We start from the raw sequence: 27503 nt of genomic DNA on the forward strand, positions 1-27503 counted from the left end.
TCGCGGTACACGGTAACTTGTACCGCGGGCGCGCACACACGAAACACGGCTCGTCGGTAGTTGCCGGTTAGTGGGGACGGAGATCGTTTCTTCCGTGCCGGAACGTTTCGGTCGCGGCGAAAACGCCCCCGTCCGATAGGAGGGGGATTTGTGGCGGGACGTGGGATATGATAATAATTTTCGTCGTTTTCGTTTTCTCGCCGCCGCCGTCGTCCTCCGGTCGTATTATCACTGCGAGGCGGAAACATTACAAAAAAAAAAATACGCTTTCGCGCGACATAACGGGCGAGCGAGCCGCGATATCACCCGTTCGCTTTATCGCTCACTCTCTCTCTCTCTCTCTCTCCCCGTGACTAGGATCTCTCTCCATCACCGACTGTTTACAATAGACACAAATAAACAATAATAATATTATTATCTCATCGATTCGTGAAACTCCTCGTTTACACACGCACACACACACACACACGGCGCTCACGCACGCACTGATAAGTCGTTTCGCGCAACATCGGTCCGGCGGTTTTGTCTTCCGCCGTCGTCTAGCGCGCTCCAGCACCATAGCAGACGATATTATACTGGGCTGCAGCTCTCACTCGCCTAGCGTAGTAGCGTCTCGTAGCACGTCGACACTCCGGGGGGGAAGGGGCATCGCGCGAGCTCAGTAGCTCACATTGCTCACTATCACAACCGCCGCCGCCCAACCGTCGCACACCTCGCCCCCCCGCGACCGTTGCGCGCGCGCGCGCATGAAACGTTACATTATTATCGTACGTGGGTAACTACCGTAGTCGTAACGCGACCGATCGTTGTCGATCGGATTTTCGGATTCCGCCTCCCGACCGCCGACGGCTGACAGACGACAGTCGTCGCGTACTCGCGTGCACTCCGCACACGTCGCCCGTACAATCGATATCGGTCGCCGAGCACTGCTCATTTTCACCCCCTAGACCTCGATCTTAACCCTATCGGCAGCCCCCCCTGCCCCCCTCCGAAAATTGCCGATTTTGATTTTCGCACGCTCACGTCACCGATTATCATTATTTACCTATTACGGTTATTGCTATCATTATTATCGGTTAATTCACACGGGGCCGCACACACGCGCACGCACCAGCTATTGCAATTATAATTATTTATCATCGTTATCATCGCCGTCGTCGTCGTCCGGTAATAAAATAATAACAGTGGTTTAACGTGATCGATGTGGGCCGCGGAACGACGTCGTCGGATCTTTGGTGTTCTTGTGGCACATCAATCGCGTTGAACAGTCATCGTCGTAGTCGTCGAGCAGCAGCAGCAGCAGGTGCGAGACAAGCCTCGAGCCATGGACCGGGCCGACGGATCGAGACATTTCGCTGGCAACCCGGACATCTGTTCGCAGGTAAGATCGTCAGAAATTGTCGTTGTCCGCGCGACCCGACGACGACTGCGCCGCGCGCGACCGCGACGTTTATCCGTCAAGTGTCAACCGAGCGACTGTCTCTCAAAACGACCATAATAATAAACGTGTCTTTCGCGAATAGGTTTCCCTTGAACTAGCTAGGCAAACGGGTATCGCGGTCGATGCGCGTGACCTAGGCACGTATCGGTACGACAGTGATGACATACCTACCTGCTCCGACTTTTTCCTGGTTTTGCTCAGTGCCCTAGACGTACGTAGTCCGACGAGACATTTGGTTCGACAGATGAGATAGAAAATTTTTTGATCAGTGCCTGTTCATAGTTTTTTTTTTCCGTTCCTCGAGCGCCACCGGGCAAGGCATGAACGACTCCGGCTATCTGGTCCGCGATCTGGTAAGATTTCAATGACTCTGTGTGCACGACAGACACAGAGATTTTTCTATTCTGCTCCGTCAACAATCCTCATTCTAATCTTCGATCCGGAACTGGTGGTGGTGATGTATTTCTATTCTCCCGGGGAGGTTTCTATTATTGCCTTCTTCGGATGCGACACTGTAATTGATGCTTACAATAATTGATCGTGATAATCAGTTCAGTAAAGTTCCAACTGTTGAATGACCTTCATTGGCACAATATATTTAGACTCTTGCTTAATGTGTTTAAACGGTTAGCTAGGCTGAGAACATATACCTTTTGAATATCGTTTACCAATTTTGAAGTTACAGAATTCCTATTGATCAAGTACCTATTTTACCCATAAAATAGCTTTAACTAATTTGGAATTTGGTCTTCTTCAAATGTTTTACTTACGTACTAACAATATTAGGAACAATTGTAATTAGCTATCCTGTGTGCCTATTATATTAGGTACCAACGTACATCATCAGATAAGTTATGCTTGTATACTGTCATACTGATTCAACATACATTTTTATAGATTTCATAATATGTAGGTACCATTGTTAAATCTAGATTTTTTGATATCAAACCAATAAAATATTATTGTTGTTTGGCAGATTATTTAGTTTTGTACTTAGGTATTAAATTTTTCTTCAAAATTTTACAAAATCATATTCACTTGTTCTGTACCCTATTCAACTATTAAAAAAATTATTTCAACTTCAGGTTAGGTAGGTACCTAGGTAGTACGTTCAACCATGTTTTATTAAGTACCAACCAATTTATTATGCATTAAGTACCTAGGTCATTTTGATATTTAAAATAAAATGTAATTAAGCTAATATTCATTTATAATTTAGTATGTTTGTAGGTACATTGCTGTTACCATAGGCGTGCGCAGGAATTTTTCACAGGGTGTGCAGAATTATTTTAGTAAGGGTTACTTGACCTACTATAATTCAGTAAGATAAATACTGTCTTAATATTATAATAATTAGTTTATAATAAATTTTAATTTTAAAATAAAATAATTATTAGTTTACATATTATACAACTAGCATTTACATTTATAGGTATTTTATAATGGTAATCTTCTTTGTATTGGTGTTAGTGTTTTAAATTCATCAATAATTTCCTCCATATCTAAAGATTTTGCAATTTCCTGTTCAACAAAAATTGTAAGTAAGGCATCTAACCTTTCTTGAGCCATTGTACTTCTTAATTTATTTTTAACTATTGCCATTTTTGAAAAAGCTCTTTCACAAGAGCAACTAGTGACTGGTATGGTAGTAAATTCTTGTAGAACTTTAAATATATTTTCAAAAGTTCTCATTCGGTCTGTTCCATCTTTAGTTATCCAACTCAACCACTGAGTTATTGTACTATTATTACTTCCTCTTGGTATGTCATCTATTTGTGTAAACAGTCTGACTTCANTTATGCAATTTTTGTTTCTCTTTTTGAGCAAGTTGAATTTCATTTCCTTTGTCTATCAGAACATCTATAGATTTACAGTTCAAAAAATTACTCATTGAAGTACTACTGTTAATATGGGACTTGGAAAGCTGATGTGTTCTAAACTTATTAGTTCCTAAACGCCAATTATTAAAACCCAAATGTGAGAAGGTCTTATCTAATTGTCCATTATTTTTTCCATTAGAGTGTAAAAAAACTCTACAGCTGAAACAATATGCACGATCTAGTTTAACGCTGTATTCCAGCCAGCTGAAACTCTTAAACCATTCTTTATGAAATTGCCTTAGAGTGTTTGACATTTTGGTTCTTGGATAGTTTTCAAGAATTGGTTGATAAGGACCTCTTTGTATACGATCAGATAATTCAATTTTATTAGAAGGCAAAGGAGTTGCTGGATCTAGAGGGTGCAGGAGAGTACAATTGGGCTGGTTAGATGGTAAGAGCATAGTACAATCTGAAAGTAATAGTATAGGTATATATTTGTAAATTATAACACAATTAAAACATTGATACAAGCTAAAACTATAACTACACCTACATGGCACAATGTTAGTGATACAGAAGTGGTTATAGCAACATACATTAAAACATACATTTTACAGAATTTATAATTATAAATTATTATTATAAATTGGCTTGTAATTGATAAGAGCTACCAAAATAATAAAATAAATAATCAAATGCTATAATACCCATAATTTATTCTTACTGTATTTTTATGAATATAAAAACAAATACTTAGTTTTAAATTATAATGTAACTAAAACATTGAATATTGATACAAAAAAAAATAATGACTGGCTACATAACACAATATATTTTAGGATATACAGCGGTGGTGATTAGTGATTACTAATTAGTTAGACACATTAGAACATGAACCAGGTCCCTGTTAAACAACACCAAAATAATATAATTACATAATACATTTAACATTTACTTCATAGAATAGAAAGTTTAAAGTACATACCTATCTTTGAATTGCTTAAGTCTGATTCTTTCTCTATTGTATTATCTAATGTATTATCTAAAAGAAGAATTGTATTTTATTGACTGTATCAGTAAAACTGTTTTCTTTAATATATTACTTAAATCATTGACTTTTGGTGATTGATCACACATCAACAATGAGTCACCCGGGTAGTCTGTATTTTTAACAATAGACATTGGATCATCTGGATCATTTTTAGGAACATTAATATGAGAAAATGTATTATCTAAAATAAAATTTGTAATTAAATGCATTTAGTATTTTCATAAAATTGTTCTTACCTTGTTTTTCTTTGGGTTTGAAAAAATTCAACAATGTATTTTGTTTTTTTGAAGCCATACCAATTATTATATAATTTCAAATATTACGAATACGATTTAAGAATTAAGATTCAGTATATTAATCATAGCACAGAATAAAATTGGCATATCTATGATATTAATCGTTATTATTTTATTAATTGAAAACCAAATATGAAATAACAGATAAGTGATAAACACAAAAATTGGAGGGAAACACTATCAATCAAAAATTCTTAGTTAAATCATTGACCACGGTCATGAGCATAATACCAAACCATAGACCTATTTACTAATCGATATTAGATTTATTATTATTATTAGGTATTGCGTTATCTCGATGAACGGACTATTATTTATGTAATTTACAATAGTGTATAATACATAATTATGTTATATATTATACATGTATACATATTATACAGAATTAATTATACCAACTCTCAATAATCATTTTTAAATAATTAAACAATGTTTCATCAACAATTTAAAGTAGGCACACATTTTTGCAGGGTGTGCAGCTGCACACCCTGCACACCCCGTGCGCACGCCTATGGCTGTTACCTACTTGCCTACATTTTTTTGTTTGAGTATGATAGAGACTAATTCATGAAATTTAAATTTCTACATGGTTTATGAATTTGTTTTACTTACTCATAAAATCAATTACAGTATGACATGCCCCACTCAAGTAATGACTGTTTTATTTTCTGTAGATTTCAGTTTATTATTTTTTAAAAAATTGCTAAGAACTATTTAGCAATTAATTAGCTACCTACTTATGTTTAAGGTCTCTTTTGGTAATATATATTAACTATCTTATATTCTTATAAACTAAAATTTACTTTGAATCTTAAGAGTACAATTATTGATTTATATATAAAGTACCTAAATAGGTAATATTGCATAGCTAGATAAAGTAATACAGAACTAAACATATAACATATTAACATAATTTATCAAACTGTGCTGTTTAAAAATTTACATTTTAAACTAATTCAAACAATAAACTAGAACTTAGGTAGTAGGTATTACTCTAGGTGTCACTTCTAGTCCTGGATTGACAGATGGTTTTAATATTTAGTTACCTACTTATTTTGTAGACAAGTAAATACAAATGTATATTTTTAATTATTTAAATGTGGATTATTTTTTAAATTATTTTGATAATTTTCATCTGAAATGAAGTAATTATTTAGAACTCACAATTGAATGGTATGAAATAACCAACAAATCAACATAATAACAATTTTAGTAGGCATTCAAGGTTAAAATATTTAATAGTTCAATACTCATGTCACCAAATTCCTTATAATAAATCTACTATTTGGTATCACTTTAGATTATTAAGTAACTAATAAGGTAATTGTGTACTTATTCAAAGGTGTGTTCCTACCTATTTGTTTGTTAGTATTTTGTAACAAATATTATCTAATAATTAATATCTTCATTAAATTATTTTGTTTAGTATCTTAAGTATCTTGCCTAGTGTGTATAGCTTGAGGGAACTTAAAAATCATACGTACATTTTGTATTTGATCATTATTAAGTAAATGTTAAATTTAAAAATTTAAATACCTATAATTTAGAACCAATTATACATACCTATATTATACCCAAATAAAACAAAAACAAAATTCGAATAACAAACATAGGTGTAGGTAATGTAGTTCTTTGTCGATATCATTTGGTTTATTTAAACATATAGGTACATTTTGTTATAAAATAACGGTTAAATTTTGAATGTAGGTGTATTTTTTTTATACAAGGACAAAAAGAATTATGCTTTTATAAATTTGGTTTTATATGTAAGGACATAGGGATTTGAATAAAAATTATAGTTTTATCCATGTTAGTGTAACCTAACCTACTGCCTTCAAGAATACACATTATTGTTTTTATTGTTATTGCCTGCATTTGGGTCATAGTTTAAATGTTTTAGTTATCATACCTAGGGGCTTTCATTATTTATCATTTACACTGTAAATACAAGGATAGGTAATTTAATATTTACACTGTCTATTGTCTATCCAATTAATCCAAACATAATATTATTTATTAATTTAAAATTTCTAAACTTCACTTATTTTTGATAAATTAATCTTAATTGGAATCTCAATGTTATAACAAGGTGTATAACTGGGTGATTAGGTATGACTTATAGATACCTAGGTAGTTGATACATTTTTGGAATATGTAGGCTCTATGTATAGTTTGCTAAATTATTTTATATGCTTACTATTTATTATTTTATTAACCTAATACTCTTCATTGTTGTTTTTATATGTTTGATTATGATTATATTGTTAGTTGGATATTTTTTTAATCCTTGAGTTGTAATTACCTAATATTGAAAAAATCCAAAAATGTATATTGTACGTAGGTACCTATAATAATTATATGTTTTAATTAAAAAATGTCTACCTACTTAAATTAATCATATAATGTATGTTTGAATTAACTGCAATTATATTCTAAAAAGGTAATTCAATTTATCGACGTTTGTTATGTACACCCTCATGTATACCCTACTAATGAAAAATATAAGTCGTTTTTCCTAAGTAATTTCTTATATATTTTAAATATTTATGAATGTAGTTAGTCTTTAGTTCATTAAACAGGATTTGTTCAATATACGTAAATTATACTAATAGTTAGCATCAGGGTTAGCATATTGATTGGCATTTGGCAGGAAAAATTTTTTTAGGTGGGTACTTACTAGTTTTATTGTTCTATTTTCATATTCTATAGTTGATAGTCGTAAAGAAGGTTATTTTTTTTTTTCAGAAAATTTAATTTAAGGTATAAAACTACCAACACCTAACTTTGCATATTTGATTGGACATATTGTTAAGGACAAATTAACAGAAATTGAAATCAAATTAATGAGCCAACTTGGGGTACTAGTCCATGCGTCCGCCAATTATTTGCAAATGTAGAGATATAATTTTTAAATAAATCTTTCAAATATAACTGAAATATTAATAGTGGGTAAGCTGTAGTTAAACTACAGTCTGTAACAATTATTTCTGTGTATTTGACCTCAACATTTATCAGAAAGAAATGTATCGATAAATACTTAAGGTTACATGGGTTATATTTTATATTAAATCAATTAAGTTTATATCCCATATCACTATCCTAGAAACAAAAACTTCCCAAAAATTACTACATTATTTTTGAAAAAAAACTACGACCTCATATTAAGTTAATACAGGAATGTTTATTCATTATTTTATCATCTATGCGAGGACAGCCATAGAGTTTGTATTATCATACAAATAACAGGTGGAAATAATAATTATTGAACAAATTATTGGTCTTTTGATTTTAAAGATCAAAAAAATCATTTAGATCACTATCCCTATTTTAGCAATGTGCTTGTGAACCTATTGCACTTTTGTAAACTTGGATCTGAGCAATGCAACAAATCAAAAAATAATTAAAACTTTTTATTTTGTTAAAATGTGTAATTTAAGATCTTGGAATTTTAAAAATTGTCTTGTAAATTTGACTACTACCTACATAATTTTTAGATAGTTTTTTATAAATGTTATAAAATGTCCTAAGTATTTGTCATTACTATGTCTCAGAAGTTGTATTATTCATTATGTTCTCAATTTATAGCTAGAAATCAGAGCGAAACAATGGTGAGTTTAAAAATTTTAAATGCATATTTTTGCAAATTGTATGAAAAAAGATCATATTTCTTGATTTTATACACAAAATTATTTTCCTTTCTTTTGCTGTGTATTCATAATAATATTAAATATAAAATTCAATAATATTTAATATAGGTATTTATTGTTATCGTCGCAGTTGACTTTGACTATTAATTTATCAACAACTTTGTGATGTGATTACATCTCTATTTCACTAATATTTTGATTTTTACAAATATATATTTTCAGTTCAATAAAATGTCAAAATTTAAATAATTTTCTGCCATAGTTGAAATATTATAAATTTATTTTTACATTTCTTTTAGTGCAATTAATCACTACATTTAATGGTTTTTCTGGAATTTGACATCTTTTCATGCATATTTTATAATTTTTTCGTGCATATTTTTTCTTATTATAGGTCCTATAACTTCCGACCCTTAATCATTATATTTTGAATAAACGGCTACCAATATTCGCGTGTCGAATTATCACTTTAAAAGTTTAAAATTTGAAAAACGTCACAATGCGAGAATTGTTTATATCATAATCACTTTTTAAATGATAGGGTTGTATATTTTTTTATTTTAAAATAAAAAAAAACAATAATACAGTTTATTTTTGACGAGATAAACAAAGTATACAAAGAACATTACTATCCAAAACCTATCTTATTAATGTGTATATTGTCAATCGTTCATATAACATTTATTTAGAGAAAAACACTAAAGAAATTACATAATACAAATTGCCTAATAATATAGAATGGAATATTATTTATTTTTAAAAAAATATATTTTATTGTACTAGTATTCAAAAACTTTTACAAGATTGGTTATTATTTAAACTTATTTTACGAATTTATTGGCACTACATTTTAGAGTCAAATTATTTTGGTATAAATATTTTATATTATTTATAAATGCATAACATATATTTATGTTCATGAATTGTTACGACTTACATTCAGTTACCTAACATAACTTTTGATATAATACTGTCGTAATGTGTTTCAAATGAAACATAATTATTTTTCAATTCCTTTTATGGTATTGCCGTATTTTTTGGGTTTGTTTAGAAGTTCGTTTAATATCCAGGCTTACGAAACAGAAGTTTTTATTATGACGTGTTATCAGTGGCTAAAACGTTATTAAATTATTTTATTCATTGAAATACTTTTAGCCCAATTTAGTTGGGTTGTCAATGACCTCTGCATATGATAGCAGCATTTATTTACTCAAATGTTTTATTCAATTTATAATTAACGTCTACAACAAAACAAAAACTTATTTAATAATTTTAATTTATAAATAGTGGGTATTGATTTTGGGTTTTTTTAACAAATTAACAATGCTTTATTATTTCTGTACAATTTTTGCTTCATCATTGTTTGAATAGTGAATACATTATTATATTAAGTACTTTTGATGTAGTTATCTTTAAATTATATAAACTCAAACATCTGTAGGTCTGGAAAAAAATACGAACTACTTTTTAAAGCCATAAGCGTTTTTTTGAGTAAAATTTGTCTTGCATAACATAGATTTATGTTACATTAATGTTATTAAATAAACAAGTAGGAGTATACCTTACCTACTCTACAGTCAGAAGGCGTTGGCAATGGAAGTCGTTTTGTGGGGGCCCATGCGGTCCACCACACCTGTCTGTCCATTGATATTATATTATGGTCTTAGGATGTAAGAAATTAATCACGAGGAATGTATAATAATAAAAAGTCATTTTTTCCACTCACTGGTTCAAAATAAATACATCGATACATCTACATATTTACTTGTATTTCTTCTTCAGTGGTGTTAAATGGTGAACATCGTACGATATTATGGACGATAGGGGTAGACACATTTTCAGAATAACAATTAACTGCCGTTCGTTTAAGGACATATCAACTGTGCACGAACTAAGGTCAATAGAAAAAAACATAGCAGATGTTACCATATGTCATTGTTGTTATTGAATTGGCGCACAAATGTATTTCCGATTTATATTTTTGTATTCGTTTTTCTACAATTTATTGTAATAAATATCATCTCTATTACCTACTTATCGCACAAATTAATTATTATGTTGTAAGTATTTTTTTAGATAATGTTTATGATATTATGTACTCGTTCTCATTGAGGTCACAGAGTAGGATGAATTGTTTTCACGTCTACGAATTATTATTAGGTAATAAGGCCAATGAATAGGTATGCCAATTTGAGGCATTAGATTCATAAAGCTATTTTAAGGCGAACGTTTATTAGTGAAAAGTAATTGGAACATTAGTGTTAAACTTCATATTATTAATTTCAAATTCTTCTGAAATTCATGTTTTGACAATAAATACAGAAAAATACCACATTTTGTATTAATGTTATGATTTTCTACTTACATATTGATAATTATGCATAATAAACAATTAATTTTGGTATTATAAATTAACTATTTAACAGGTATTCATTCGAAGTATTCCTTTCATATTTGATATTATTATACTGCTATATTTATACTCAAAGTAGCTTATAATTTATTTATAGAATGGACCTAATTTCATATCGTTACATGTTTCTTAGCAGAAAAGAAAAATATATCGTTTTTCCATCTAATTATTTAGTTTCTGTTCCCAAAATATGTTTTACTGTTTACGTAATGATTCTAAGAACATTATATTATTATCGAGTTTGTACCTATTGCGATTACATAAGAATTGAACTTTTTTTAAAATTACAAAAAACAGTATAACGGCTTATAATAATGTAAAATTATGGATATTAATAATAGTTATTAGTGTAATTAATGTAGTTTTGGGGATTTTATATTCGAAAATAAATATTTTTCTTAACATTAATGTAGTACCTACGCTAGTTGCAATTTTTCCATTTATTAAATTTATTTATTTTTCAAGAGTTTATACATTTAATTTATGTACGGCTTTCAATTTACTACTGCCCACAAACTTGTGTTTTCATATAGGTCTAGGTTAGTAAATTAAGTATTGCATATTTGCATGTTCTTTTATTGTTCTTTTTAGAACAGACTGGTTCTTTATTATACGTTAGTTATAAAAGATTTGAATTTAGCGTACAAATGTACAATTATTGTAAAACTTTGTTTTTCGTTTAACCGGGCTTAACTACCTAAATTCATTAAAATGTCTTAATTTTCAAACATCTTACATCTTGCATAGTAAGTTTCAGCAAGTTTCAACGTTGCGTGATTACCTACGCTCAGGCGTTGTTTATTATCTTGCAATTTTCAGTAATTAATCGCCGTGTTTAAGAACACGCGTTAATATGTCATCTTGTAAAATCAGCTGTAGTGCAGCAGCTCTTCAGAGTTCAGAATTAAATTTCAATGTTCTATTTTCTTAGTTTGGTGTGTTAATATTTTTAAACAAAAGTTTGAGTGTTGCCACTAAATTTTTTTTTAGTCTCAATACCGCAGAAAATGTTAACTTAAAAAAACAAATCGTGTATAAATGTTATAATTTTATAATATTATTTCTATGCATCATACGCAATGAGCGTCATATATAAATTATAATTTATAGCAAGTAGGTACCTACTATAAATGTTTGCTGTAGTACGAACTACGAGCGCATGACTCATTTCTGAGATAATACGCACATCCATTTAAGCGTCGAGTTAAATGAGCATACACTTAATATTTTAAATGTTTAACTTAAAAGTGTAAATATCTTATATAATACCTACTATCTACGTTAAACATATTACATGCCTATTATTTTTTGTCAAAGTGTAGATTTTTATTTAAAAAAAAATCTTTTCGTGCTGTACCTATATTATAAAATAAATGGTTTGGACATATTGGTAACTGATAAGTATATTTATAACGAACTTTTTAAAAAAAATTTTTTTTATTTGAATTACGCCTCGGCAACTATGGACATTGGCAACAAAGAGTTTAACTCTAAATTATTTACATGTTATATAAGTTACATGTTGAATACTATTGATAAGGTTGGACTTGGTAATAAATGTTATCATGTGTATCTTATGTTGTCTGGGTGGAGAGCTTCTGACAGAATGTTTGAATGCTTCTCGTCTATCCGTTTCATATGAAAGGCATTCAGTTATGATGTGTTTGATTGATAGATGAGTACCGCAGCTGGCACATAGGTCATAGTGGTGGGTCTTCCTTCTTCATCAGATACTGGTGGGTTATCGATGTATGTCCTATACGAATTCTGTTGATTGAGGTTTCCATTTTCCTTGAGAAGTCTGGTGGAGAGGGCCATGTGTGGATGGTATTTTTAATTTCGTTTAATTTTGAGGTACCTTGTTTCCATGCCCGTTGCCATATAACGAATTTTATTCGTTTCATATAATTACACACATTGAACTGGGTTTAAAAAAAAAAAAGTATTTTATTACAATACTGAACGTGATTTTTATCAATGCAATATTGTATACACATATTGTGTAGTAGAAACAAAATATTTATGTATACATAAGTAAATAAGTTGATGAATAATTATTTTACAACTTTACTCGTCGTTATGTTTAAAGCATAATGGCATAATGGGTGATTTTTTTGCATAGTTAGTGTTGTAAATAGGTTAAGAAAATAAATGCGTATGACGGGCATGGAGGATGGGATTTTATTACTTCAAACTTCAAAACACCTGTGTTAGTAGTTGGGGAGCCGCGCGATTCTATAATCTATAATACCATTAACAAGATACCCGAAAAAAGTTAAATTAGCTTCAAGCTTTCTAGTAGCTTAAGTAATATACCAAGCCGGTTCATAACTAGTAAATAGCCATGAGGTAGCTGATCAATTTTCAAAATAAACACTGCAATGATAAGAAACTCGTTTTATTTATGTACCGTAAGATTCATTACTAATTATTTTTCTTATGTTTTACTACACATTTTCTCCAAACGAGCTTTTATTTAATTTGCAATGTTTGATTTACAATCGGTAGTTCTTTGTATAATTTTAAGTTTTTTATTAGCGTCTAAAGTAGTAGAAAACTTAACAAATATTATTTAGAATTTTTACAAAATGTAAATTGATTGTTATTCGCAGAAATGTCATATTTTATTGAATTTTTGGAACCACCGAAAACAGAAAGTAATATTTACCATATTTAAGTTAAAACTCGTTTGTATAAATATTCTGATGTCTTGATATTTTATACGTAAACACTAAACTGAGCTTTACTTGGAATCATTTTAAGGATGCAATAAAATTTATTACGTCAAAATAAAAAATAATAATGCACCACTATCTTGCTCGGAAGTATGTTCAGCTTGACTAGTGCCTACACTAGGCTTCTATATCTTAATTATGTTTACATACAATTATAATTTAAATTAGGTCTCTAAAAAGGTAAATAAGACAAGTATGCCGATATTATGACAAAAAAAAAATTTTTTTTTTATTAAACGACTTAAAAATATTTAAAAAAAATGTAATTAACTTTGTATAACAACATAGGTTTTTAAAATTTTATTAAGTATTTAAGTACGTATGAAGTGATTTAGTATTAAAAATACCAACAGTTAATTAAAATTTAATCACATGTGTTTTCTTCGTCTTACAAACAAACCTCGCAAAATTTGTGTTCAGCAGAATCTATTTTGTGTCATATATTTGGCTGATCATTTTATTAAGTTTGATCCAGTGTTTTCTACCAAAATTAAGATGGTAGAATCTTATCCTAATTCTACAGATTACCCTAGTCATTGGATACAATTTTTGAAAATATATTTGAATTCATCATATAACTTTTCCACTTTGTTTTAAGTTTATTTCTAATAATTAAAAAAAACTCCCTTCAAAATTAGGTTTTAATTTTTGAATATAATGAATCTTAAAATGTTAATAATAGACGTTGAAGTAAAAAAAAAATCATTTGTGAATATCTAAATTGTATGAAGAATTCAAATATGTTTTCAGAAATCGTACGAAATAAATAGGTTAGTTAATAAGATTCACAAAAGATGATATTTTTGAAAAAAAAAAAGAAGTACTTAACTGGATATTTTTCCTCTAGGTATAATTTTGGAATATAAATGAATCATAAATAAAATATTTTTACGCTAATAAGTATTAAGTAACCATACAAACCTTACACAAAATTGATCAAAAAAAGTGTATTCAGCCCAAAAACATATTTATGTTAAAAACAAAATAATTTATATTCATGTAAAATGTCAATTTGTGCATGCCCATGCGGGGCGCTCCGCAGTTTATTTTACACACAGTAATATACTAATATACACACTTATGTTCACTTATTACTCACACATTTACTGGACTCGCAAACACACACTTAAAAAATATCCTTGGAACTACTCAAAAGAACATAGTAAATTGTAAAACTATTCAAATTGAATTTAAATTTCAAACTACCTAATCGGTTTTATTAATTTTTTACCATACTCAATTTTTAATGTTATGGTGAGATTTCAGCATATAATTATTTGAATATGAATTAAATGATTAAATATTATTTTTTTTCAGGCTAAACAAAGAGCTACGATAAAATGGCTTCTGTCAAAGGCATATAATAATAGAATTCCAGAAAATGTTATTGAGCCATTTTATAAAGACCATGATGTAAGTATAAAATACGCCAAGTTATGGGTATTTTAATTCATACTTTTTAAATTTTAATATTAATTTAATAAGTATTTTTTTTTTATGTAGAATCAAGAACATTTAAAACCACCTTTGGTCCATTCTTTAGCTAATGCTGAACTTTATTGTCTGGCATTAGGAAATATATATTCAGATCCAAATTATCATAATCTTAATCATTGGGGTGTAATCCAAGCTTTGAATAAAAAGGGTGTAACTGTAAATGATCCATCAGTAACAGAGACCGTTTTAATTCAAACAACACCTTTAAAACTTGTAAGTTTTTGTTAGAATTACTAATATATTGTATTGTAAATTATTGATTTATAAGAAAATATTAAGTTATATTCTGGTTGTTTAATGAAATTATTTATACTAAAAGTTATGATATTTGTCAACTATTATTATTTTTATTTGAAGTTAATATTATTATATTTTAATGTTATTCATTTGCATAGAGTGCTCATATGGCAATAATGGAAGCTGTTATGACATTGTATGCAAAAGAAGTAGCAACACCTAATCGTGTGATGGCTGCTATACAAAGACTGAATCACGTTCCTCACAGAACCACTATTGTAATGCCTGAGGATAATGAAAAAGCTATTTTACTATGGGTTAATCGTACCGTTGAGGCTCTAAAACATAGAATATCAAGTTCTCAAACGGTTAGTATTTTTTCAATACTTTTTAAATTTTATTTGTTTGAAATATATTGTATTTTGGTATATAAATCTAGGAAAATTCATCTGTACCCGACATTTCCCCTGTGAATGATTTTCATGAAATCAGTGATGGTGCAGCTATAGCAGCGTTGATATCTTTTTATTGTCCCGATGAGTTGCCCTGGCAGTATATCACTGTATCTAAAGCACCAACATCTACGGACTGTATAAAAAATTTCAGTGTTATTAATGATTTTTGCGATCACAGTTTGCCTTTTAGCATATTTCACATGAGGCCACAGGATGTATATTATATAAGAGGGTATTAATATGATAATAATTGTATTATATTTATTACAAATACTTATATCTTTTTATTTTTCATAGGTCTATGAAAACAAATTTAATTGCATTTTTTGCTGATTTATTCAATGTTTTGGAAATACATCCAGCTAAATGTGTCAGTTTCAATCAGGGTAGAAATGACTTGGCAGACGGTAATTTAAATTTTTAATTTTATTCATGCAAATTATTATTTTGTGGACGTGGAATTAGAATATGATTTTCTAATAATTGTTATGCTTATGAATGGCTGAAGTGTAAATATAATAAATCAGATAATTTATTAAAAACCATTCCATACACATTTTCATTTCAAACACCAGCAGCATTTTCATAATTTATTTTTGTTTTTCTAAAATTTTTAATATTTTTATGCTTATCTATATAATATGCTGAGAACTAGAAGTATAATTTAATTATATTTTAAATAATTTTAAAAATCAAACTAAGTATTTTCTATTTAATAATTTACATAACAATGTTAATGGTATGAATAACAATATTTAAAAAACAAAGGTTTATTTAAAATTGTTTTATTTTAGTTAAAAATTATATGTTATACCTTATAGTATTAATCATATAAATAAGTTATATTATGCAGTAAAAATTGTAATAAATATAATTTTCCACTTAATTTGAGGTAATTGGGATAGTTAAAGCAATTCATGCAATATATTAGTTAAGTTTTGCAATTTATGCTTTTTTAGTCAATATTATTCTTATATAAAAGTTATTAAATTTAATTACACGTCCACATTTTAATACATGAACCAGTATTCATTTATTGTGATTTTTAGATCTACTTAACATTTTTATTACACTAATGATAAAGTATAAAGGATAGGTTAAAATATTGAAAACTTCTTACCATTTAAAATAAAATATTTTGCAATAATGAAATAAAATTATCTGATCCAGTCAATTAAATAAATTATTTGTATAATCTAATTTATATGAAAATAGTTTTCAGATAGATAATGTATATATATTTAATATACTTCGATTTTTGCATGATTGTCATTCTAACTTTTAGTTTATGATTGAACAAATGGATGTTATTTTAACTTTTTTAACTTTTTTAACCAACAAATAATACATTATACAACTATAGTAAATAAAATAGTACGAGAAAGGGGGTAACATAAATAAGTTTGATAAAAAAGATTCAAACCATTATAGAATTTTTTTTGCTTGTGGTGATAGCATATCCGAGAAATAGCCACGGAGTAGCGCATAAACGTTTGTTACCTCAAGCAATTTCTGTTATACCGGATCTCCGCAGTAATTTGGATTCACATTCAACAGGGTTTACAGGTATCTGAATAATATTCGAGTTGGTTATGAGTTTATTTTTGTTTGTGTGTTTTTTTATATATTTATATATCAATGCCTCTAAAATTCAATTATCACCGCATAGCTTTGTTTGTGTTTTTTACACCTTTTTTTATTATGTTGAATTTTAGATCTGTTTCCTAGATCAAATTTGGATAATATTAATACCTTAATACAATTTTTGACATTGTCAATGTGTGTTTTTTTTATTAACTGTTTGCTAATGTTTGCAATGATTAATGTGTAATAAAATAAACAATTTGAAGGTTTAAAATATTTTTTATATTTTATGCATGTTACCCTGTGATGTTACGTACGGCATTTTTATTTTTGGTGAATGTTAAATAAATAAATAGATTGGTAAAGTCTTATTTATTTTTGAAGGAAAATATTTATTTTTAATTTTTTTAATAGATTATATATTTATTTTTTTTTTTCATTAGTTTTTTAGAAAATATTTTATGAATATTACGTATTTCTTTTCTCAAATTTAGTAAGTTGTTAAGAAATTCATGATAAATTAAACAAATATTTGTCAATAGCTACCCAATACCCATCTTTATTTGCTTATAAAGTTGTAAATTATATTGCTTAAAAAACATTCTTGAATAATAATTTCCTTTTGAGTATTCACCGTTAAATTATTGATTTTTTTTCAAAAAGTGTAATATGTTTTATGGTATTTAAATTTTTAGATGCACATAACCTATGAAATAAAAGTTATTAATATAATTAAAATTGTTACATTTGAATAGAAAAAATTAGTATTTTTTTTTATATCTTGTGGGTATATTTAAATAAATAAGCTTTGGGGTTCCTTTATATTGCCTAAGTGATGTACTATAAATAATTAATTCCTTGGACTAATTATTAAAATATCTATATTATAATAGAAAACAACACTTAAAATATTGAAAACATTTTCATAGATAGAGATAAAATGATTAATTTTATTTTTTAAATAAATGAACTAAATTGTTATAATACATTTTATTATATGAACATTTTATCAAGTCAGTTTTTAATTTAAATAAAATTATTTTAAATTTATATTTCTTTATTTTTTCGTATGGTGCGATGCCCGGGAGTAGACCTAAAGGTCTAGTTCGGACGCCTATTTGGCAGAATTTTTAATTGGGCATCTGTATATTTCATTTTGTTTATGATGTACATTGTACTTCTATTAAACCCTTATGTAGTTAAATGTTGTGAAGTTATATGTATACATATTGTTTATTTATTATTTAATTAAAACACTTAAATATTATAGTTGCAACTATTTACGTAGTATTTTGTCTGTAGGCATGGCACATAACAATACCGCGAAAAAAGTTTCAAATACAATAACACCTCAACCGCCACAAGACGGAAAAAAGACTAGCCGGTATTCAAAGAATTTTTAAAAAAATATGTTGTACAATTTATTTTAATACTTTTGAGTTTCTAGGTGTAATGGTGAAGAACAATTCATCGTTCATCGTAATCGTTCTGTTCTCACTCTTAATTCAATGTTGAATCCCAGTAATGGTGATGCTAATAATGATGTAGCAGCAGGTAAACCAACACATTGGGAAGACACAAGAAAACAATCGTATGCCGGTCGGCGATCAAGAAGAAATTCATTTTCTGAAGATTCACAAGTATGTTTTGCTATTAAACTAACTTTATAACTATGAAATAATAAATTTAATTTTTATTTCAATTTTAAATTAGTTAACAGTTGAAAATTTTGGTGGATCACAAGATAATTTACATTTCCTTGGTCGAAATCCAGACAAAGAACCGGCCATACACGTTGCACGAAAAGATAGCATTAGCAAAGTAACTAATTCTCATTCTCAAGAAAATGATAGTTCTGGTGTTCATAATCTATTACAACACTCCAATACTAGTCCTGGTACTTTCATACTAACTAATTTGGTCTATGAAACGATACTAAAACATACCACATTTTAGCAATGTCGAGGGTTTCTAGTGATGCATCAAACAATAGCCAAGGACTTCAACGGATGTTGTATGATAGTTTTGACGATGTAGAATCTGTTGTCCAACCACCTATGCCTACACTTAAACGTAGTTTATCATATGTTGATACTACCACGCAACCCGTAAATCTATCCAGTACAACTTCATGGTTACAACAAAGTTCTTCATCTGCTGCTCACAGTGATCATGGTAATGCTATTTAAAAATTTATTCTGTTGATCATTATTGTCATCCATATATATTTGTTATTACAAAATTAACTACTATAGGAGATGATTCTGAAAGTGACGGTTCTGTAATGAGTTCACAATTGCTTAATATAAAATTAAAATTAGAAGAAAAAAGGCGACAGATTGAAAACGACAAACGTAAAATGGAATCCCTTATGAATCGACAAAGGCAACAAGTAGGAAAAGCTGCATTCTTCCAAGCTGTCACAAGGGTAATTTTTAAAAGTTTACATATTTTTTGATGAAAATATTAAAATGTTATGTTTGGTTATTTAGAATAAAAATGGCGGTAGAAATCTACAAAGTCCCGATTCAAACTATAGTAGGATGATGTTCAACGACGGGAATATTTCACCATCTTCTGTTAAAACTGCTCAGCAGTCTTTTTCATTTCAGGTATTTGCTTAAAGTTATGTTATTTTAATATTTAAGTAAAATTTAGTGTATATTATATACTGATAAATAATTTGTTATAAAAGGATAATGGGATGGAAAGTAAATGGTCTGATCGAATGAGTCAGTACACGGATGACCGCAAGACTCCTGATTTAGATCACATAAATACAGAAGATTACAATACCTTATCCAAGTAAATATCATTACTCATTTATTGTTCATATTCTAATAAAAGTTTATTTTTGTAATTTATAAATTTGTTTAAATATTTCAGAATGCATTCAAATTATCAAGAAATTCAAGCAGATTTACAATGCTTAGCTAATCAACAAAATCAATTACAACATAACAGTTTACAGTCAGAAATGATGCAGCATTATCCTGGAATCCAGTCATTGCATCAAGTTTATCAAAACACTCATTCCATTCACCAACCTCAAAACTACTTAATCAACCGCCAGCAAAGTAATAACTGTGTAATGCCCAATGGACAAATGATTCAACACATGGATCATAACAACACTGATAATAATCAACAATGGCATAGTCTTATGAATCACAATCAACCACCCATGCCAGCGTTTAACAATTATAATCAACCACAACACACACAATACCAAAATCAGCAAGGATATGTTAATCAAAGACCAGTTTCTTCTAACACACTACCAAACCCCAATGTATACTCTCCAGCGGACAACCATTATTTGCCACAAGATCCATATGAACAAATAATGCCACCTAACAAGGAAACACAATCCCAGCAGTTTTTCTTACACAACAACCAACAACCACCTCAACAGCAACAGCAACAACAAAAATTCAGAAAAAGTTGGGACATTTCATCATCACCACAGACACATACATTTGCTCAAGAACCTCAAAACGTTTGGAATGGCAGGTAAATATGTCATAACCTAGTAAAAATGTCTAGACTATTTGAAACATAATATTAATTCATAATTTAATTGTATTTAGTCGCACAATACCAAAATCTTCTCAACCATCATCATTGAGTGGGTCGCCACGTCAAAAGTCTGAATTTGCTCTGTTAAATAGGTCTGGTGTTAAAACTAGTCCTTCATCACCAGTTCCTCCTCCTCGTCGTAATTCCAATCATGTTGTAAGCCACTCTCAATTGCCAACTCCATCCATTGACGATATGCAGCCTCAAAGCATTTCATTTATTGGTATGTTTGTAATATATATATCATGTGTCAGTTGGTCTGCAACAAAACTATATCGTTTGAATTTACTTTTGGTTTTAGGCAGCGATGCAAATAAGTCAGATCTTGACCTTTCTGAAAGCCTGAATAGAATTCAAATAACGTCAGGACATAGAACTTATAGGATACCATCTCCTACGCGAACACATATGCCAATTAATCGAAATTCCTTTAATGAAAATAATACCTCAATATCCAACACTAGTCAAGATACATCTGCAAATACATCGGATAAAGGTTTTTATGTGTCATTTGAAGATGGAGAAACACCTAAACGACCCAAACCTCCTCTGAGAATGAAAAAAATTGTATCAAAAGTATGTCATTGTTTAACTTTTGTTATGTGACAAATTAATTACATTTTTTAAATAAATGTTTGATTTACAGGATAGGAATTTGACTCAAGTATTAAACAATTCTGTGTCACTAAACAACTTGGATATTTCTCCTAGACATTTTAATTCTTCAACGATTGCCAAGTCAAAAGAATTGTCTACTCCACTTAAATCTGCCTCTGAATCTGCGGTATTGCAAAGCTCAAATAGCAAAATTAATCGTTCCAAAACTCCAACATCTACTGGAGTTGAGCTCATTATTGAAAACCAAAATCCAGACCCTGTATGTATATACTTTTATAAATTGTCATTTGTTGTGTATGGTACTAAGTATATTAATTTATGTTATATTAAGGTGGCCATCGACGAGATGGAAAAGAAAAAAGAGAGAATTCTTTTGTTGTCGTTACAACGGAGGCAGCAACAGGAAGAAATTAAGAATAAAAAAGAAATTGAAGCACAGAAAAGAAAAGAAAAAGAGAAAGAAAAAGAAGAAATGAAATTGCGTAAGAAAGAAGAAGAAAAACAGAGAAGGGCGGTGATATTAGAACAATATAGGATTAAAAAGACTATCGAAGAAGCTGAAAGAGAAGTAAGTAGCAAGAAAAAATACTGTTGTAAAATTTAATATATGTATATATTTAATACAATAAATACTTTTTTTTTACATAATTCATTATTTATGATTATTTTTATTTTTTAAGGGGAAAACTGTTGATAAAGAACTTTTGAACTCATTGAAAATTAACAACAATCATACTATGGGTGGCCCTCCAAGGTTACGAAGTAAAATGCAGAGTGGGCGGCCCCGACCAAAAACTATACATGTTGATCGGAGTGATACTCCTGATGGAACAATGACACCATCTCGAGGCAAAAAAGGTTCAATCACAAATCTTGCTAGTAAGTTTCATTATTATTTTTTTTTTATAACTCTTTGTAACAACACTCACTGTATTCTCACGCTTTATGTTGTTTGATGTTTTTTTTTTTTTATTTAATCTTTATTTGGTTTTTTTGTTGAACACTACTAAAATAAAAATGTTATTTTGTGCACGTAGCATTGAACTCACAAATTAGACGAGATTATTACCGAGGATCACAAGACTGCTTAGCCGAAACTCGGCGAACGTCAACTTCCTCTCTTTACTCAGGTATGTTGGTTTCAAATGTTCCCACTCCAAAATTACAAATAAGATTGCATCTGTTTGATGCTCATTAGTATTTTCCCCGACTTTTTTTCTTGTTTAGACTTGACTGATGAAGGGAAACTCAATACTCCAAGAAATTTGGATCGTCATGGATCTTACAAAAATTCTAGAGGTTAGTACTTTTTAATATTGCCCGATGTGTGTAGACAGATTTGTTTTATATATAAAAATTTATATCTTAGTCGTCTATAGTTTGCTTGCTAATTGTATATTTTGCTCATATAGCAATGTTAATTACAAGACTTTAGTGTATGTGTGGCATTATGCTTATTTAAGCATACTGTATCATAAGTATTTTAATAATTACTATTGTTGGGATCATATAGATTTGGGCTTTTAAATTTAAATTTTATAACTATAATGCGAGAAACAACATAATTTAATATTTTGGAATAAAAATTAAATTGGTCTCAATTTAAAAGACAACTAGTTATTAAGTTTAGTTTTTATATTTTAATGTAATGAACATTTTTATTTTATTCTAAAATCTAAAGTTTTGATATATTGCAAAGATCCCCGGACATATGGTTTTATTAATTTTTCTGAATATGCTGTAGTCTTAGGATGTAGTACTTGTTTTACAAAATGTTGGTAGCATGTTTGGCGAACGTTTTTACAGATTCTTCTTTGGACAGAACAAAGCGTAAAACAAATTTTGGATACTACAATAGTGCACCTCGTAAATCCAGTTCTCTCATGAATTTGTATGGTAAGCTAAATGTAAAAAAAAAAAATTGGTGAAGGTCAATTAGCATGATAGTTTTACAGCAAAAATATACAAATATAATGTATTGTGGTGGTGGAAATCTCTTTGAAATAACTATTTTGACTATCAGAATCACAAGTATTATTATTTTAAGAATCCTTGTTTGATATAGTTGTGTCAATAATATTCTCAGTAAGTCGAAGTAGTAGGCAAATCAGTATAGATCAACAGCTACATTATCTGTCTATTACCCAAAATGTATAAGTATTTGTTACTATTATAGAAAAAAAGTACTTCATATCGTCAAATAGTTCTTTTTTATCAATAATTGTTGAAATGTATAATAATTATTAGACTTTAGCAATATATTTGCAAGTACATAATCACATGATAATGATTGTAATACTAAATTTCAAACCAACAATAAATGATGATAAATAAAATGGTACTGCTATAGCTTCAAGTATCTTGTCGTCCCATTCAAAATGACCCCTAATTATCCACTTAATATTAACCCTCAGTGTGGATCCGCACCGCTTGCACATTCCTGAAGCTGTCGACTAGTACTACAATACTATTTATTGTTTTTTTATGGTCCTAACTATGGCTCAAAACTTCATGGTTTTGTATATTTTTGATAAATCATTGTTATTTTATTATACGTGTATTTAAATAGAGCTAAATATATTTTGTTGTGCATATTTCAGATATTCATTTTTTTAGTAGGTAATGCATTCAGTAAATTATTATTATACTTTATTTTATATTTTTTTAAATTGTAATGTAATTATTAATATATATCTACAAACTGCAAATTAAAATTTTTTAAAAATTTAAAATTTAATATCAGGAAAAACTAAATAAAAATTCTAAATAATTAATAATTATTAATAACTCTAAATATTTCTTAAGGATGTATAAAATGAATGTTAGTGTATAAATGATAATTTTTATATATATAGCCAATTAAATATTTAGTTACTAGTTAAAACATAATTTTATTAGAAAACAAAGTATTTTATTTTATATTAAAATTGGTTGCATATTTTGTTTAATTGTGAAAGCCAATAACGCCTAAGCTTATACTAAGTTAAATGTTTACTGTATTGTTTTTTTTTACACAACATATAAATAATATTTAATAATCACATATATTGTCTTTTTTCGTTGGTTAGGATATAGGATATAATAGCATGTTTACAATAATTGATTTTCTTTTTTTTCTTTTTTCTAACATCTAGGTGTTTTAAAATGATATCACTAACAAATAGGTCTTAGATGTTGTTGCATTTGCATGTTTTATAAATGCTCCTAATTATTGCTAAGTAAGCTATACATTTTTATCATTAGCAATGGTGAAAATATTTAATTATAGTGTCATTATTTGGAATTGTGTGTATCTTATTAATATCAATGCAATTTTTTATATTAATTAGTCTTCTTTGTAAATACATGTGTTAGCTTGCCAGTCAAGTGTATCATAAAATATATCAACAACTATTTTTTTTTTGTATACAAATAATTTCAACTGATATAAATAGATCAACATAATATTATGTGCTTATTTATACATCACAGTTCTATACATTCTTACAAAATGATAATTTATTTATTGTAATTAAAAATAAAAATAAATAAATAAATTAGCACATCATTTTTTAGATTTTGAGTGCAATAACATCCCAGCTTTAATGACTAATTACTGCATTTTAATCACAACAATAAAAGATCATTGATTCATATTGTACTCTTCATCATTTACCTGCCTATTGGCTTCAGGTTTAAAAAAATAAAATTAATTATGGTTCTAGATAATAATTTACAATATGAGAACCAATTAATTTACTTGGTGTATAATTCTCACCGAAAAATGTGCATCCTTATAATATTAGTTAATATGATATTTATGTTACCGTCAATAATGTAATTTAGGTTATGTTTATAACGTTAATGCTTAGCCAATATCATCAATGTTTGGCCACCAACAAGCAATGTAGGCAATGTTAAAATCAAAGTATGTTTTGTTTCTACATTTACAACCATGACTAAGAAATTACCTCAATGTATAATACTGGTAGAACATTTAGATAACTTTGTTTAATAAAATATTTAAATTGGGTTGGAAAATAAATATGATGCTGCACAGTGTTTAGAAAAAAATCGTTTGGTTATATATGTAAGTACTATATTAAATACCCATGTTATATTTATATGCAATACGGCATGTGCTATAATGCGCTCGCGTGTATACAAATATTTTATTACAATATCAAATAAGTTGTCACTTGTCCGGTATCACTATTTAAATTGTGTATACGTACCTACTCTATACATGTGTGATGTATGCGACTGACGGCTATCTTTTACGTAACACTTTTACTCGACATATTACTGAGTGTGAAAGTATGTTATTGTTTGTATTGATTAAATACATCAATTTCATAACTCAGACCCGTTTCTAATTCAAAAATCAAATTCAATTAACACTTTTATCAATTATGGCTGAAAAATTCAGAGTTTTGCGGAATTTTTTCAGGAAATATTTGCTAAATGCATCTTGCCTGAAAATAATGGGCATAATTGTTTTTTTTTGTAATCAATATCTCATGCAGTCTGATTTTATCGGAAATATCGTTGTTAACAGTCTAGCTATTTAATTGCTTAATTTACTTTGACGGTAACATATTATTATACACAGGGGGACATGCATTATTTCTTTTTCGCCGCCCTTGTGTCATGCGGTTAGTCTGTGGTATGCGTATACATATTATAATATTAATGTATTATGTAAATATTAATTTTTAGGAGGTTCCAGCTGCGACCAAGACAGCATGCTGTACCGGTGTGGTGACACGGATTCAGGCCTGGGACGTGCCACGCCGCCAAGAAGAGCCGCATCGCCATCCGGTCCAGGGTCGCTACCCGTCCGTAGAAAATTCGACGACGCCGCGAGTGAGAGTGGTGGTAGCGATTACAGCGGTCCTAGGTAAGCGTGTTTTTATATTTATCTATATAGAGTCTATATTATAGACACTTGAAAAAAATTGGGAAAATGCAATTCTCATCTTAATCTTATATAACAATCTTAATCCGTTTTCATTGCAGGCTCTACAAACAACCGGTGACCAAGTCCAACCGCGGTATCATACTGAACGCGGTCGAGTATTGCGTGTTCCCGGGCGTAGTGAACCGGGACGCCAAAAAGAGGGTACTCGAAGAGATCAACCGGTCCGAGGCCAGGCACTTCTTGGTGCTCTTCCGGGACACGGGCTGCCAATTCCGCGCGCTATATCTGTACTACCCTGAGAGCGAGGAGGTGGCCAAACTATACGGCACCGGACCGCGGATTGTCACCGATCGCATGTTTGACAGGTTTTTCAAGTGAGTCGAATCTGCAAAATTAAATTAATAACGAATTATTATTCGTTTGGAATAGTTGTCTGCACTCGGCGCATAGTCGTTGACCAATGTCCGAAATCGCAGAAAATATTTTATTTGGGTACCAAAAAACAAACTTTGGTCGTTATAAGAAATTGTCTCTAAGGTAGGCCTATTATGCTGTTGAAAATATAGGCGATTTTCGCAACCCTACGCACCCACAACGTACAATTTATCGATCGATGATTTTTCAACTATGAAATAATGTATTCGATTTCAAATACAATTTTTTTTTCATTACATTCATGCATGCAATATTTTTAAGTCAATCAAAATTATTAATTATGTTGCACGTCGTACAAATCGTCATCCGGAAATCAATCATATTAGCCCGGAAAGCTAACACGACGTTATCCTTATAATAATATGATGTATTAACGTTGTCCCGTGGTTTTTACAGGTACAATTCTGGCGGCAAGTGTTTTTCGCAAGTGCACACCAAACATCTAACTGTCACCATCGACGCGTTTACCATTCACAACAGTTTGTGGCAGGGTAAAAAAGTGAACTATCCCAATAAAAAAGACATGACGCTAGTCGTTTGATGTAACACCGGAGCCGCCAGCCCGGGCAGTCGTTGTCGTTTGTTCGTTTAAGTTGTATTATTATTAATATTTAGGATAAAATATGAATACCCGCCGTATAAATTGTACGGTATACGATATTATGTTGTTATCCCGTCGCTTACCACAAGCCGAGCGCCAGTGATTTCTTAACAATTTTCGTTTAACACAAGTCTTAATGTTATTTCGGCTATCGTCTAGCGTGTAGTTATTAATGTTTAAAGAGTAAGAAGAAA

At 29.6% G+C, this 27503-nt stretch overlaps 1 protein-coding gene across 6 annotated transcripts; it reads left to right on the top strand.

Moving 5' to 3' along the window:
- Positions 1-341: 341 nt before the first annotated feature.
- Positions 342-27503, top strand: LOC111034935 (patronin). Of its 6 annotated transcripts, XM_022316383.1 has the most exons (27): positions 343-1381; positions 2661-2762; positions 14721-14816; positions 14907-15113; positions 15296-15505; positions 15577-15824; positions 15890-15999; positions 17048-17158; positions 18479-18560; positions 18624-18816; positions 18890-19073; positions 19133-19351; positions 19432-19604; positions 19669-19788; positions 19872-19981; positions 20063-20689; positions 20767-20978; positions 21057-21331; positions 21402-21632; positions 21705-21941; positions 22054-22252; positions 22411-22503; positions 22601-22672; positions 23180-23269; positions 26072-26252; positions 26372-26647; positions 27105-27503. In XM_022316383.1, the coding sequence occupies exons 1-27, from the start codon at positions 1325-1327 to the stop codon at positions 27247-27249; spliced, it is 4860 nt and encodes a 1619-aa protein (XP_022172075.1). In that variant the 5' UTR covers positions 343-1324; the 3' UTR covers positions 27250-27503. The 6 variants fall into 6 exon arrangements, with proteins under 6 accessions (XP_022172114.1, XP_022172075.1, XP_022172083.1 ...); XM_022316391.1 differs by lacking the exon at positions 23180-23269 and having other exon boundaries at positions 344-1381; XM_022316407.1 differs by lacking the exon at positions 17048-17158 and having other exon boundaries at positions 344-1381.

This window comes from Myzus persicae, unplaced genomic scaffold (assembly GCF_001856785.1).
Source record: "Myzus persicae strain clone G006 unplaced genomic scaffold, MPER_G0061.0, whole genome shotgun sequence".
In the NCBI taxonomy this organism is placed as follows: Eukaryota; Metazoa; Arthropoda; class Insecta; order Hemiptera; family Aphididae; genus Myzus; species Myzus persicae.

Excerpts from the sequence above, each read along its gene's own strand:
- LOC111034935 (XM_022316383.1), top strand. The coding sequence starts at position 1,325 with ATGGACCGGGCCGACGGATCGAGACATTTCGCTGGCAACCCGGACATC. Across the intron at positions 22,673-23,179 it reads ATCTTACAAAAATTCTAGAG|ATTCTTCTTTGGACAGAACA; the intron begins GTTAGTACTTTT and ends ACGTTTTTACAG. Across the intron at positions 26,253-26,371 it reads AGCGATTACAGCGGTCCTAG|GCTCTACAAACAACCGGTGA; the intron begins GTAAGCGTGTTT and ends TTTTCATTGCAG.